A 15,844-nucleotide genomic window follows, 5' to 3' on the forward strand; every position below is an offset into this window, starting at 1 on the left:
TTGAAGATAAATACTTAGGGCTTGTCTACACTACAGGTTATGTCGGTATAATTTATGTTGCTCACGGGTGCGAATAAGCCATCCCCCAAGCAACGCAAGTTACACTAACCTAAGCACCAGTGTAGACAGTGCTATGTCTCCCACCAACATAGCTACTGCTTCTTGAGGAGATGGTTTTATTATGCCAATGGGAGAACTCTCTCCCGTCAGCAGACAACATCTTCACCAGATGTGCTACAGCAATGCAACTGCATCAGTGCTGCTGTAGCGCTTCTAGTGTAGACTAGCCCTCAAGGTATTTCTATGCAGCCTACAGCAGCAAGCCTCCCAGGTCAACAGACTTTGGCTCGCAAACTTGTGCTACCATGAAACCTAGAGAAGGGTGTGGACTTCAGAGCCCAAGCTGCAACTTTAAAGCACTGTCTAACGCAGCTATTTTTAGCACAGTACCGCAAGCCCAACTTTGTTGATCTGGGCTGGTAGGCTTGATTCTGCGTGAGGTATAGACATAACAAAGAATGTTTGGTTCAATGTTCTGTATCTCTATGCGATCAGACATACACACTAATAACTGAAATAAATACTACACAATGCCTTCTTATTTCAGTGTATGATTATTGAGATAATTCTAATATTGTTAATCTTTCCAGCTATACTCTTAGCCCAGCAGAAGAGTCTGTCCTATATTGGGGCCTCTCCTTTTGTCCCTCCAGACCCACGAACATGATACAGTTCTCCGGTGACCTAGAATCCTACTTTCGACGTCTCCGACTCAAAGAATATTTCCAACATACCTCTGAACAGCATACTAACCCACAGAATCCCCCCTACCAGCACTACAGAAAAAAAAGGATTCTGCGTGGACTCCTCTGGACGGTCGAAACAACAGACTGGACTTCTACATAGATTGCTTCCGTCAACGTGCAAAGGCTGAAATTGTGGAAAAGCAACATCACTTGCCCCATAACCTCAGCCATGCTGAACACAACGCCATCTACAGCCTCAGAAACAACTCTGACATCATAATCAAAAAGGCTGACAAAGGAGGTGCTGTCGTCATCATGAATAAATTGGAATATGACCAAGAGGCTGCTAGACAGCTCTCTAACACCACATTCTACAGGCCATTATCCTCTGATCCCACTGCGGATTACCTAAAGAAACTACACCATCTGCTAAAAAAATTCCCTGACAAAGCACAGGAACAAATCTATACAGACACATGCCTAGAACCCCGACCAGGGGTATTCTATTTGCTACCCAAGATCCATAAACCTGGAAATCCTGGACGTCCCATCATCTCAGGCATTGGCACCCTAACATCAGGCTTGTCTGGTTATGTGGACTCTCTCCTCAGGCCCTACGCTACCAGCACTCCCAGCTATCTTCGAGATACCACTGACTTCCTGAGGAAACTACAATCTATCGATGATCTTCCAGAAAACACCATCCTGGCCACTATGGACATAGAAGCCCTCTACACCAATATTCCACACAAAGATGGACTACAAGCTATCAGGAACAGTATCCCCGATAATGTCACAGCTAACCTGGTGGCTGAACTTTGTGACTTTGTCCTCACCCACAACTATTTCACATTTGGGGACAATATATACCTTCAAGTCAGCGGCACTGCTATGGGTATCTGCATGGCCCCACAGTATGCCAACATTTTTATGGCTGACTTAGAACAACGCTTCCTTAGCTCTCGTCCCCTAACGGCCCTACTCTACTTGCGCTACATTGATGACATCTTCATCATCTGGACCCATGGAAAAGAAGCCCTTGAGGAATTCCACCATGATTTCAATAATTTCCATCCCACCATCAACCTCAGCCTAGATCAATCCACACAAGCGGTCCATTTCCTGGACACTACTGTGCTAATAAGCGATGGTCACATAAATACCACCCTATACCGGAAACCTACTGACCGCTACACTTACCTACATGCCTCCAGCTTCCATCCAGGACACACCACATGATCCATTGTCTACAGCCAAGCTCTAAGGTATAACCGCATTTGCTCCAATCCCTCAGACAGAGACAAGTACCTACAAGATCTCTATCAAGCATTCTTAAAACTACAATACCCACCTGCTGAAGTGAAAAAACAGACTGACAGAGCCAGATGAGTACCCAGAAGTCACCTCCTACAAGACAGGCTCAACAAAGAAAACAACAGAACACCACTAGCTGTCACCTTCAGCCCCCAACTAAAACCTCTCCAGTGCATCATCAAAGATCTACAACCTATCCTGAAAGATGATCCCTCACTCTCACAAATCTTGGGAGACAGACCTGTCCTCGCTTACAGACAACCCCCCAACCTAAAGCAAATACTCACCAGCAACCACATATCACTGAACAAAAACACTGACCCAGGAACCCATCCTTGTAACAAAGCCCGATGCCAACACTGTCCACATATCTATTCAAGTGACATCATCATAGGACCTAATCACATCAGCCAGCTCGTTCACCTGCACATCTACCAATGTTATATATGCCATCATGTGCCAGCAATGCCCCTCTGCCATGTACATTGGCCAAACCGGACAGTCTCTACGCAAAAGAATTAATGGACACAAATCTGACATCAGGAATCATAATACTCAAAAACCAGTGGGAGAACACTTTAACCTGTCTGGTCATTCAATGACAGACCTGCGGGTGGCTATTTTACAACAGAAAAAATTCAAAAACAGTTTGATATGCAAACTAGATAAAGTCAATTTAGGATTGAATAAGGCCTGGGAATGGCTGAGCCATTACAAACATTGAATCTATCTCCCCTTGTAAGTATTCTCACACTTCTTATCAAACTGTCTGTACTGGGCTATCTTGATTATCACTTCAAAAGATTTTTTTCCTCTTACTTAATTGGCCTTTCAGAGTTGGTAAGACAACTCCCACCTGTTCATGCTCTCTGTATGTGTGTATATATATCTTCTCAATATATGTTCCATTCTATATGCATCCAAAGTGGGCTGTAGCCCACGAAAGCTTATGCTCTAATAAATTTGTTAGTCTCTAAGGTGCCACAAGTACTCCTGTTCTTTTTGCGTATACAGACTAACATGGCTGCTACTCTGAAACCTGAGATACTTCTATATTTATATTAGTAAGGGTAATTACTTACTACAAAGTTCATTGTGCTATTTTAATCACTTCAGTTGTCAACCAGTTTCTTCCCTCCCTACCCCCCCATACAGAAATCTTTTCAGTGTGTTACTATAGGTATTTGGGATTTTTTTTTTTAGGTGAACCGTTAAGCAAAGAACAGATATATAAACCTGAAAGTAACCTATGCCAAAAATCTACATTATTATTCAAGGGCAAAACAAAGTAGAAATAACATGAAAGAGCATAACTCACAATGTTATCTTTAGTTTAAGATATTTTGTGAGATTCTTTGGAAGTTTCTCTCAAAACAGTTTTTGGAAGGTTAATGAAATCTGTATCATGTTGATAGCTGTTTCAGTACAGTTAGTAAACAGACAAGTATTGTTTCACTTATGGTACTAGCTGATTTACAATTAACTACTGCACTTTTTTATAAATAAGAAAATGATCATTTTGTGTAATAGCACCATTACTCGCAGGACCTTTACACACCTCCGTCTCTCCCTGACCTCTGACGTGGAGGACACAGTGCCAGAAGTAGTTGTAGTCATGGTTGTGGTAGTAGCTGTAGCATTTACAACAGATGGCGCAACAGGAACGGTCACTGCTGTAGGAACATTGTCCTTTTCTTTCTCAGTACTATCCTCAGCCCACAAACGATTTGAGGTACTATCGCATCACAAGCAGCAACACAAAAAAGAGAAAAGGAAACGCTAAACAATGAAAGCACTTTACTAAACAGCAGATAACATGTAAGTTGAGGGATGGATTTTTTTAAAAGAACAAATGGAGAAATGTCTCTGCTATGAAATATGAAGCTCACCTGGAGCCATTAAATTAGATAAATTCAAAGTTAAACAGTTCACACTGCTTGAACTTTATTATTCTTTACCCTTCTAGCACTCAATTTATTCTTTTACAGACATGCATAGCTGCCACTTAATAGCGAAAGCCATCCACAATTATTTTTGAGCCAAATTGTATATGTTTAAACAAATTTAACAGGAAAATGAAAAAATCCAGAGCCCCATGACCTACTAAACAAAAAAAGCATGCACATACATAAGCACACAGTTGATCTGACACACAGCGTGTTGATGCCCTTACCTGCTTTGTACACCTGCTGAAGTAGAACCCGTTGTAATCTTTGTAGTAGTGTTTGTGCTGGAAAGCAGACTTTTCTGAAGACCAGCTGAAGAGGTAACTGTTGGTGCTGACGTAGTACTTGGAACATGAGAACTAATCAAGTCATCTTGTCTTCTACCAAAGGAGCCACTGAGGGCGAGAGGCATTTATATAGGTTGTGTTTGTATCATTTATATTTGCACATAAAGACGTCATCAAGCTACGAAGTGACTAATTAAAACACATGACCTCATCTCAGACACATTTTTTGGGCAAAAGGAACACATTTCCAAATTGGAATTCCATTCCTATTTCCCTTTACTCAGCCCCTCTTTCAGCCTGCGATGCTGTAACCTGAGAGTCATCCTTAATCCTGGACTTTTCTTCTGCTACTCAGGCAGATTTGGAGACAGAATATCACCACCCCATCGGCTTACATATATGTAGTTGTGTTTCAATTGCCTCTGCCGAAGTCCTCATCATCTTCACTGCCTCATTCTTCGACTACTGCATCACTCATCTCAATGGATTCTCCAATATCCATACACACAGATGCCAGCAAAATTCTCAGTTATTCATATCTGCTACCTCTCTTTTCAAGCTCTCTGTGGATTTGCTCCATCGTTGCTCAGAAATATTACGCCACTCTATTTCTAACTCTCTTTCTAACACTCCCCCTTTCATCTCAATATTTCAAGGGGTAGAGAGGAAAAAGAGGTCAGGAGGAAGAAAAGAACACAAAGGTTCCCACACAACTGTCCCTGAACTTCTCATTCTGCATAGCAGAGTTGAAAGCACTGTGATCAGATATGCTTTTTCTGTGCCTGAACTTAGTAGCTCCATTCCTCATGGGCTCTACAGACTGTCACACTACTGCAACACAATAGTATGAGTACTGTCAGTTTGCCATCACTACTCTGGATTTTTTATTCTTCTACAGCTGTTAAATTTGCATACAAAGAAACCTATGATAAAAGAACATAAAAGTTGTACATTAAGAACACAGGAATTACCAACTTAAAGAATCTGAACTCTACCCCTTGTGCAGATGGAATATAATACAGTCTTCAGCTGCATGATCTCATGCTATTTCTCAAGCAATAGCAATATAGGTGTCACATTCTGATTTGTTTACTGGCCCCTTTGGGCTGCCTGAATTACACGAAAGGGGCCAGAAAGCAGCTGCAGCTGCCCATTTTAGAATGCTGCTAGTGTGGGGAGCTCTCAAATGGTACCAAGCTGGCACACTAAGCCCCCACTCAGTCCTGGTGTGGGAACCCTGTGGGATCACAGCAGGAAGGCAGAAGCTGGAGCAGCAACCAGGCTACTTTAAATTATGCTGAGTCTCAAAGCAAGCAGATCCTCCCTGAGATTCAGTGAGCTGTAACCATAACCAGCTCCTTGAGAGAGCCCACTGCAGCAGAGAATCTAAGCCACAATACAGAAGCTTTTTCAACAACTTAAAATATACATGTGCAGCATCATGCTGTATTCTATGTTTGCCAAAGAACCAGCCTCTATTATTTTTATCCCCTCCCTTCAGCCCTTCTCCCACTGGAACACTCGCTCCAGCATACATTTTTTTTTAAGCCAGCAACAGTATCAAAATATGCACACAATGAATTTAAGCAAGCACATAATATTATTGCAACTTAATTCACCACACCTACCCCCCAACTGTTTGCTACTCCAACTAGTTGTACTAAGTTTAAAATTTAATTATAAGTGTTCTTGGGTGAGGAACTTCGTCTTACTTATTCTCTCAAGAATTTACTATACTTTAGGCACTGGATAGATTAATAAATACTATTACTAGTAATATATAGTTAGCCACTTTTAAACATACTACAGATAACTGTAATAGTGAACAAACTGAAAATTTGCTGGTGTAGATGTAATAGGATACCTAAGTCTGAAGTTAAATAAGATTCACAGTTAGCGGTCTTACCACTGAATTGCCCCAAAGGAAGGCTGAGCTGTTACATTAATAAAGTATGCCTAAAAGAGAGGACAACTAAACATTTAAGTATTCAATGATATACCAGACTGGGTAAAATTTTCAAGAGTGCCTAAATGACTTAGGAAGGTCAAGTTTGGTTTTCAAAAGTGAGTTAGGCTCTTTGGAGCCTAAGCCTGACTGAAAGTCAATGGCGCTTAAACCATTGTTGAAAACAGGACTTAGGATAACATTTTCAAAAGCATCTATGATAATAAAAACAGTGCAAGTAAAAAAGAAAGAATGAAAAGATATTAGAAAGTGCTACATGAATAGGTCAGATATAGAAAAAGCTGATTGCATATGAGAAATAGCATTAAAACTATACAATAATGCATATGCACAAAAGGTTGCTCCTACAACCCTAACTTTGACATTTTCCAACTGCTAAGATTATGCAGCCTTTGTCTTAAATTCCATTTAAAAAAATTAAAGGTTTTTCTTTTCTTTTAAAGAAAAACATGAAAGATATACTCTATAATATGGAACAATTCAGCTACACTATTGGAATCACTGATTTGCATCTTAGTGACAAAGAAAAAGGCTCTGAAGGAGTACACCTCACCACCTTTTGCACCATTAGCATAAAATAAATAAATTAAATAAATTTAATAAATAAATAAAATGGCGATATCCTCTCTCCTAGAACTGAAAGGGACCGTGAAAGGTCATTGAGTCCAGCCCCCTGCCTTCATTAGCAGGACCAAGTACTGATTTTGCCCCAGATCCGTAAGTGGCCCCCTCAAGGACTGAACTCACAACCCTCGGTTTAGCAGGCCAATGCTCAAACCACTGAGCTATCCCTCCCCCCAAATATATAGAGATATACCTATCTCATAGAACTGGAAGGGACCCTGAAAGGTCATTGAGTCCAACCCCCGACCTTCATTCATGTTTCAGCGTGCAGTTAGTTATCCATACATCCATGGGTAGCACAGCCTTTTCTAATCTATAAACGTTACATGCTTATGGCCCAATCATACAAACACTTACCGACGTGAGTAACTTTACTCACATGAGTAGTCCCATCAGTGGAATTACTCAACTGAGTAAAGTTATTAATGTGTATGTTTTCAGGACTTGGCCCTTTGCGAGAAAACTCTCTGCAATGTATACTGTGCATGCATGGATAGTTATTTTCAATGGAATCAAATCTCATTCATATCAAGAACCTTCTTTAAAAAAAAAAAAAAAAAAAAAAAATCACAATTTTTCTACCCCACCATCCTCAAACTTACAAGAAGAGGCTGAACCATTTTATTCAAATATTTAAAAAATAGTCATCTCGTATTAGGATAATTAGTTACCAAATCTGGAATTTTCAAACAAACAGGATGGCAGAATGGAAAAATTTATGCAACTGTAAATATAGTAGTTACTGCTATTCCTACTTCACATGCACAACTCTAAGCTGGTTTGTAAAACCATGTTTAGAAAAAATAATTGTTTGTGAAACAAGTAATTGGAGGTGTGTGTGTGTGTGTGTGTGTGTGTGTGTGTGTGTGTGTGTGTGTGTGTGTGTGTGTGTAGAATAAACTTACGCCACAAGGACTAACTTCTCTTCCTTTTGGGAGTCTCTCTTGGCATTATTTTGGAATTAATTTTTGTTTCATGATAAAAAAGGGTGACATCTTTACGGTGGCAACGTTTAATTGAAAACTGTCCTTGTAGGGTAAAAAATGCATTAATCATTTAATAGTTTTTCTTAAACACAAGCTAACAATTTGTTCACTTATTTTGCTGAAAGCAATACACATGGTCACAGCCCTTACCTTTTTTGATAACTTGTATTTAGTGACGTAGGTCCTTCATTCAAGTTGTTTTTCTTGACATCTTCCTCCCATTTTCTTCTTGTGTAAGAACCACTACTACGTATTGAGCTAGCAGATGAATCCCTGTAAAAGGATTGTATTTGTGTAAGGCTTGTATTAGTGATAGTTTTGTTTGTTTCTTTAAAGGGGATTGCAGAAGAGAGGAAAAAACTACAGGATTGGGACTTGCGAAAGTAAGCATACCTGTGCAGACAGCAATAAAATTACCTTTTAGTGAGCAAATTTCAAAGCTCCTATAGATAAATTATTATATCTAGTCATGTTAATACTGATAGACATATAAAAGAAAACACATGGATGAAAGGAGGCTATGGAAGAGAAGGCAAACCAGAAATATCAAATTAATAGTCATATTTTACATGTTGACATCATTGTTTTTTTCTTCTTATGTCAGGGGCAAGAGTCTAATGCTACTAGGACACCATAATCCAGTCAAGGGAAAACTACTTACCTGTAATTTTGCTTCTCCAAGCCAGTCTCCCAGGATTTCTCATTCTTTGGAGTATCTCCCCTAGTTCAAAAGCTGTTTTGCCCTTTGAGTCACTGGTAATGTGGGCTAGTGGGCAATATGGCCTACAATGTCCACCATCCAGTGGACTACCATGTGACATTACCTATCACCACCTAAGTCCCTAGGAATTTCCATCCAAATCTTGCAGTACATAGGAAGCACAAGCTCCCCCAAAACAAATCAATTAGAAACTTTACCATGAAAATTAATAAACAAATCAGTTTGTTTTTGTGTTTAAAAACTTTTCATAATTGAAAGTTTGAATAAAAGTCCAGGGAAAAGAAAAGCACTGACTGGTAAAAGGGCATCAGTAGGGTCTCATGTACTAGCTAGCCTTCACTTCCTCCGAGTCGAAAGCTCTTGAATTAAAGGAATTCAGCCCTGTCTTCTACTGGAAGCCTGAGATCAGAGAGTGAAAATCCTGTGCAAGAAGTTTCTTTAAATAATGTTTTTCCATTTTGATGGAAAGAAGGCAGTGATGCATGTGTAGGCTGTATCATGAACAAAGTAAAAAGAATTGGCCGGAGGGTAGGGGGTTTGAAAACTATGATTTATCACTTTGTACAGTGTAATTTCGGCATTCTCTCTCCAAAAAGAAAAGATGCCCAATCAGAGATCCTTCTAAACTGCTATATTCTCAAAACTGTTAAGACTTTTGCAGGGCAGTTTAGGAGAATCTCTGGTTAATCTACTGATCTATAAGAGACTAGATGAGCAACCAGTCTTCCCACTTCAACCCTCCACTCCAACAGGTCTACACCAGAACTTTTGCTTTTCTCACCTCATGTATGTTTTCCTAGACAAGAGCAAAGCTCAGAGAGAGGGAGAAGTGAAAAGAGTCTTCTAAGGCTTTATACAGCTATAGTGTTAGATCAATCGGCTTCCATGGGTCTAACTGCAGGCAAGGAAATCCAACAAACTTTTTTTTTTTTTTTTAAATAAGGTCAGCGTCTAGCTAGATAGAAATTCTACAACTCCTACAGCCACATATGAAATGGCTAACACAAGTACAGAACACAAGTCCCCCTTGGAAAATATATTTGCCTCTACAAAATAAAGAAAGCCTACAACACACCACAAATTTTATATTGGAAGAAAAATGTTAGCGGCAACCTAAAATGGTAACATTACATGTGATTCAAGCAAAAGAGAAAGAGGATGCACTTGTAACAGAAATGTAAATATGTAGAAAATGATTATTGTATATGAAAGGCCTTAAATAGCTACTACTACCATCTTAGTACAGGAAAACAGTTAACAACCTATTAAAATATTCTGGAGGCATGACATCATTAAAGACAACTCAACTTTTCTTTTGGAAGTCCAGAGGCTAGTTTCCAAGAGATTCTGATATCAAATAATTGTGTGTATAGTTAAAAAGCAAGTTACAGCTTCAAGAGTCACCTGTTTTCTTTCTCATCAACGTCAGATGTACTGGCCAGTCGTCTTGGTATTGTAGGTGCAACATATGCAAGTCTAGTTCCTTTATTATCCTTCTCCTTTAAGACAAAAAATTTTTTAGAAGTCAAGAATAGCTTTGTATGATAGTCATAAGTTATATTAAAAGCTATTCAAATGTCCCTAGTTGCACTCCTGTCAAAGTTACAAAATTATCTATGCCTATTCCAAGTTAATTTGCACAATTAGCATCAGGCAGAAGTTAAGAACAACAAGCATCATACTGGGAACGGCAAACTGCTCAAAGGACCCAACTGTCTTAATTTTATGTCCTTTTGTTTTTCTATTAATATGTCTCCAAAGGTTCAGTTTAAAATAACAGCCAATTGTAACTACCGTTTAAAGTGTTTTAGTGTTTTCCTAAAATCTGCAAACATATTTAATCAGGACTACGTGCACAAAGACATTAGAACTTGAAAAAAGGAATTACATTACTTTGTAACAAGCAAAACCATGAAGTATTTTTGCTCAAATATCTATGCCAAATTAGTAACAGTTTTCATTAATGCTTAATTTAGAAAGATAAAAGATTAATCTTTGTCCACACAATACGTGAATGAAGGGGTATAAGGAGCCTTTTTTGGTCCTCATCCCCAGCACTCTGCAGCAAGGGACAGAAACTATCACAATCTTTGCACTCCCTTCACTGCACAAGACTTTGCACAACTAGTGGTGCAAGTCGTCCCAAAGGTGGCAAGGCCCTGCACATACACTCTTGCACCAGCTAATGAAGCTGCTCTGTGTGGAGAGAGAGGCCTGCTACATTTTTCAAAAGATGGCACGACAGCTGCATTTCTTCTAGGGCAGCTCTACTGCCTATCAAGACCATAATGCCACAATTTAACAGCTGACTTTTAGTAAAACTTCGTAAGAGCATTATGTACTCGTATAGATAGCTACATTGTAGTGGAGTTTATATGACATTCACTTTAAATCATAACTAATATTTATACTAAGTTAACTGGCCAGAATTTAAAATGTTGTTTTATATTCTGAAAATGGTTACCTTTTCTTTGTTGTCTAATGAAGAAGAGAGTCTGGGACTTGAAGCCGAACGCATAACACCTGTAGAGTCCTTTTCTTTCTGAGCTTCTTTGGAAGCTGTAATCTCTGCAAGTGCCCCATAGCTGCCAGTTTTTCGAAGACCTAACCTCCAAGAGGCAGGAGATTCATCTTTTCTCTCTTCCTCTTTGGGAGAAACCTTGGTTGTTGAAGTTGGAAACTGTAAACAAAGACATCATTAAGTTAAAAGTCATTAACGTACACTAACTCTGGTATTTCATGCTTCTTAGGGATATTTCAAAATACTTAGCTACTTCCAGTTATCATATTGGATTTTTTTTTTTGGTGGAGGAAGGGGCAACCAATACATGTTCATTTCCTGGGTAGGTTAATGACATAAGAAACAAATGGATCAAAAAGGAAAACAACTTTTCTAAAAGTTAGCTTGAAAACCCTCTACACTTCATAATACACACGGTGATAAAGAGATGCAAACAAAAATTTACACACGATTGAAAACCATGCAACTCTGGTATCAACACTGATTAAATATGTTACTTTGCAACCTGAAACAAATCCTGTACACACCAAAGCCTCACCATAGACTTTTCACCCTTATTGGGCACAAGAACAATGCCAGTTTTGCGCAAGCCCTGCCTCCATGATGCAGGATGTACTGACTCCGCCACAGGCATGATAGGAGGAATGAAATCATACTAGAGCCAATTAAGACAAGACACAAAGATGAAGAGTGAAAGAATGGAAATAGAGAAAAAGAAGCTTTTGTTTTAAATCCACACACTCAATTCCTTATTCATGTACACTGCTCTTCTTTGAAGCACAAAATATCTAAAAGCAACAAGACATTTCTAATACTTTGGTAAAAAGTTCCTATTAAATACACTAGACCATGTTGTGAAGTGATACATTTTGATACAAAAATGCATGTAGTTTCCACATACAAAAGGCAATGAAGCTTTCATTTACAACAAAGATAATTACATCATTCTGATATTTTACATTTTGAGAAAGTTTATCTGCTGTACTTTTCACATGGTAGACCCAAACATAAAACGTACCATATATAACGGTATAGAATAAGCTAAATGACCAATGCATTCCAGTTTTTAATCATTTGTTCAATATATACTGTCAACTTGAAGTTATATTTAAAATGTTTTCCCTTTTAAGTTATAAAAATACTTTAGATACCTGAAATCCAAGAATTCTGTGGAAGATGGAGGTCATACAGCTCAGATAGTTGTGTAATCATTAGGGACAATTTTAACAGAAACTAGAAGTCAGAGAAGCTGGAATGGTTACCAGACAAAGAAAGACTGGATATGTCCAAGGAGAAGGAGGCTTGAGATGATGGAAAGCATGGAGCAGCCTGAGTGCAGAGGTGATGGGATGGGGAATGAAGGCTGGACAAAGAGCAAATCAATCAAATTGCCACATTACAAACAATACACACATCACTGTGTGGACTGAAAATCCATCTAACAGCCTATCCAATCCACTGGTTGGTGAAGTTCACATCAACTGTTTGTTCTTACCGCAGTTGAGCACAGCTATGAAACTAGCAATTACTGTTGGGCAATGGGTAGTATCCTCTTCACCTACTGAAAAGCCTATATTTCACTGTGCCAGATCCTTCCCCCTTAGTCAATACTGACCCATTTTTTGCTCTTTGCATCTCTCTACATTTCAGAGATCAAAAGTGCCATGTCTTTCCAACTCCACAGGGCACACAAATGATGTACAACTCTATTCATCAGCCAGCAGCACACACTTTGCAAATGTGTGTCATCTCATTGAATCTAGCCTTCATCAACTAAAGGAATAAGATACCAAAGGCTGTTAATGATCATGGGTCCCTGACTGCAGCACAAGAAAGAGCATTAAGCAAGAGTGACACTGCATCTGACTGTGACCTTTCATTGATACCTTTGGTCAGGACATATATATACACACATCCAAAGATGCTCTCATCTCCACACAGTATATTGGCCATTATCATTAGCGACCTACAACTATTTTTAACTCTAGTGTATTTTTTATTTCCTTTCTCCCCCTCTCATAACAGAAGAGTGTACTATACTGCACATGTTGCTATGAAGGAAGATGATACAAGCAGTTGATGGGGTCTTCAGAAATAAAACTAGACCACCACCTTTCACATAACCACTCCACTTTAGAAGCAGAACCATTCCTCTCCAAACCTTGGACGTTTAACTCTACTACAGTGCAATATATAGCACTATCAGTTTGGTCATCCACTAGTTCAAATTTACTTTTATCCAAGCACTGATGGAATCTCAAAGGCTAAGCTAATTTCTATTACCTACCATAAGATAACATTGCATGAGGAACTGTGGCAATTTATAGGATTCTCTTCTATTTGAGCAGGTCTGAGGCTAGAACATACATTGCAAGTTGAATTACTGCACAAAATGGGATGTATTATGCCTAAAGCACAGCCCTCAGGACCTCTAGGGAGCACAAACATCATGCTCCCTTCAAGAAGAGTCAGTGCCTGCCCATAAAGCCTAACCTCTTCTTCAAATGTTCTCTGGTGACCCACTTCTACCATTACACCTACAGGAAAACACCAACTGATATTGACTAGGTAGATAGCTCATAGGGATCCTTGATATCCAGTTTGTTTATTCATAGCCTCTAATTCTAACTTATTAAGAACCTTCTGGCTGTGCATATAACTTTATAGCCATGGCTTGCATGTTATACTATACTACATAATCACAGGTTTCCCACATTTTTTTAGCCTCACGATCCCTCCCCCTCTTTCTTTAGATTGTGTGATATATCCACTTGTTGCATTTTTTTTTTAAATTAGAACTAATTTAAGTTCTTTGGGTAGGAACTGCCTTTCATGATGTGTTTGTACAGCCTAAATCAAAGGCACCCCTTATTTTCTCCTCCTGGCCATACTGCAATACGAACATTATACTCATCCACTTCGAAAAGGCTACTGCAGCACTAGTTCCTCATAGTCCTTGAAAGAGGTGCTGAGCTCAAGGCTCCTTGTGCACTTCCCCCTTCCCTCCCCCCAATCCTGAGCATTCTCTTGGATATTATGTCCAGAGTATCTCAACTCTTGATATGCTTTGAGACACTAGCCTGAAGATGCATCACTACCTTAATACAATGGTTGAAGCCTCCTAGAGTTCTGGCCATTATGTTTTGAGAAACCAAACTCACAGAGGCTCCGAAAGAGAGCTAACAACCCACAGAAATTGGCTTCTCCTCCCATACGGTGGAGGGCCCTCTTGCAACTAGTATGAGCCTGATGTGCAGAAGTTGCCTACCCCACACACGCCATGGCGCTCAATGGTGTCTTCCTGAGAAGGACTGCAGAATAAGGATTTGAAAGTGGGGCAGAAATGGTGTATCCACAAGTAATTTCCCCATCAATGCGGTCAGTGTACAAGCGGTGCAAAGCCTGAGGGTAGAATTCTTCCTTCGTTTAAGTCCTGGAAAATCTCTCCGGCATATGACCCAACTACACTGGGGTCAGGATTGGGGCCACAGCAGTTTATACTTCCTGTTTCAGGCTTCTCTTTTCAACTCCCATGGATTAAAGCTAGTGGAATCCTTCCAAGCACTCCCTTGAGACTAATCCAGTCAAGACTGCTTCTATCTTTCCTTGAAGAGCACAAGACACACTGGAAAGAAGCCTGAAAATAAGAGTCTTCTTAAAAAATAAATAAATAAATAAATATTGAAACAGACACAGCTTTAGAGTTTAACACACTCAAATACCAGCAGGGATAGACTCTTTAGAAATCTATCATTACTATCTTTAGATGAACTTCTCTGGTTTTGCTAGTGAGAAAAATGGTGGCCAAAACACTAGTCCAGACATCCACACAAACTGTGAACATAGGCCAGAGGAAGTCAATTCCATATGCCACAAAAACCCTTGATACAGTCACATTGAAAATATCATCCTTCAGATAATTAAGGCAAATGATCATACTTAAATTCCTTTTCAAGGCTCTCTTCTATCATGCCTACTGTTAATCTAGCTGACCTATACTAATATGCATACACGTATATAGTTAAATTTAACCTTTTTGCTAGCTGTGACCAAGTCATGGCCACTCTACCAATAGGTATTACTCCTTCCCCTCTAACATCTATCTTGTTATATGCCTGTCTTTATACTGTGAGCTCCTTGTGGCAAGAGCAGTACATTCTTTTCTGTCTGGAAAATGTCTGGCACACTGAACATGCTCTCGAACTACTAATGCTAACGCTAGATGCCATCCTCAGCTGCACAAGAAACGTAGCATTTATGCTAAAATTACCGGTACCTAACTATTGATGTTTAAGACAATCTTGCTCTGGTAAATCTAATACAGGATTTCAGGTAAGTTACAACACTCTTACATATTACTTCCATATATGCAAAGCGAATTAAGCAAATAGCTGGCCAGGGTAGCCTGTTGATGTATAATACAGAAACATGATTGTAGACTGACAAATGAACACCTTGGAATGTTCTATTTTGTTTAAAATTCACTTAAGAATTTAAAACAGAAAATTCCCCAAGTTAGTGCTGCTGTGTATTCTCCTACCAGGACAGGGCCCCAGGGAGAGATGGGATTCTCAATCCTTGTTTCAATAGACATTTAAAAAAAATAAGAAAAACTTTTAAAATAAAATGTTGAAAGTCATATCCCTACCATTTCAATGCAGAGTTCTTACCTGTACTTGTTTTTAAAATTAATGAATAAATAACATTCACTTCTCATGTCTATCACTCCCAAA

General features: G+C 39.2%; 1 protein-coding gene across 16 annotated transcripts in view; it reads right to left on the minus strand.

Moving 5' to 3' along the window:
* Positions 1-15,844, minus strand: part of PPP1R12A (protein phosphatase 1 regulatory subunit 12A) — a 207,838-nt gene that overhangs the window by 49,114 nt on the left and 142,880 nt on the right. For 5 of the 16 annotated variants that reach the window (XM_042850742.2, XM_042850745.2, XM_042850744.2 and 2 more), the window contains 6 exons: positions 11,650-11,766; positions 11,055-11,270; positions 9,995-10,089; positions 8,020-8,142; positions 4,234-4,401; positions 3,619-3,795 (listed from right to left, as the gene is read on the minus strand). In XM_042850742.2, coding sequence (XP_042706676.2) covers positions 3,619-3,795; positions 4,234-4,401; positions 8,020-8,142; positions 9,995-10,089; positions 11,055-11,270; positions 11,650-11,766 — 896 coding nt within the window. The remainder of the gene's footprint in view (positions 1-3,618; positions 3,796-4,233; positions 4,402-8,019; positions 8,143-9,994; positions 10,090-11,054; positions 11,271-11,649; positions 11,767-15,844) is intronic. The other 11 variants (XR_010591071.1, XR_010591073.1, XM_005308497.5 and 8 more) reach the window with 3 other exon arrangements.

The sequence above is a fragment of the Chrysemys picta genome, chromosome 1 (assembly GCF_011386835.1).
Source record: "Chrysemys picta bellii isolate R12L10 chromosome 1, ASM1138683v2, whole genome shotgun sequence".
Classification (NCBI taxonomy): Eukaryota; Metazoa; Chordata; order Testudines; family Emydidae; genus Chrysemys; species Chrysemys picta.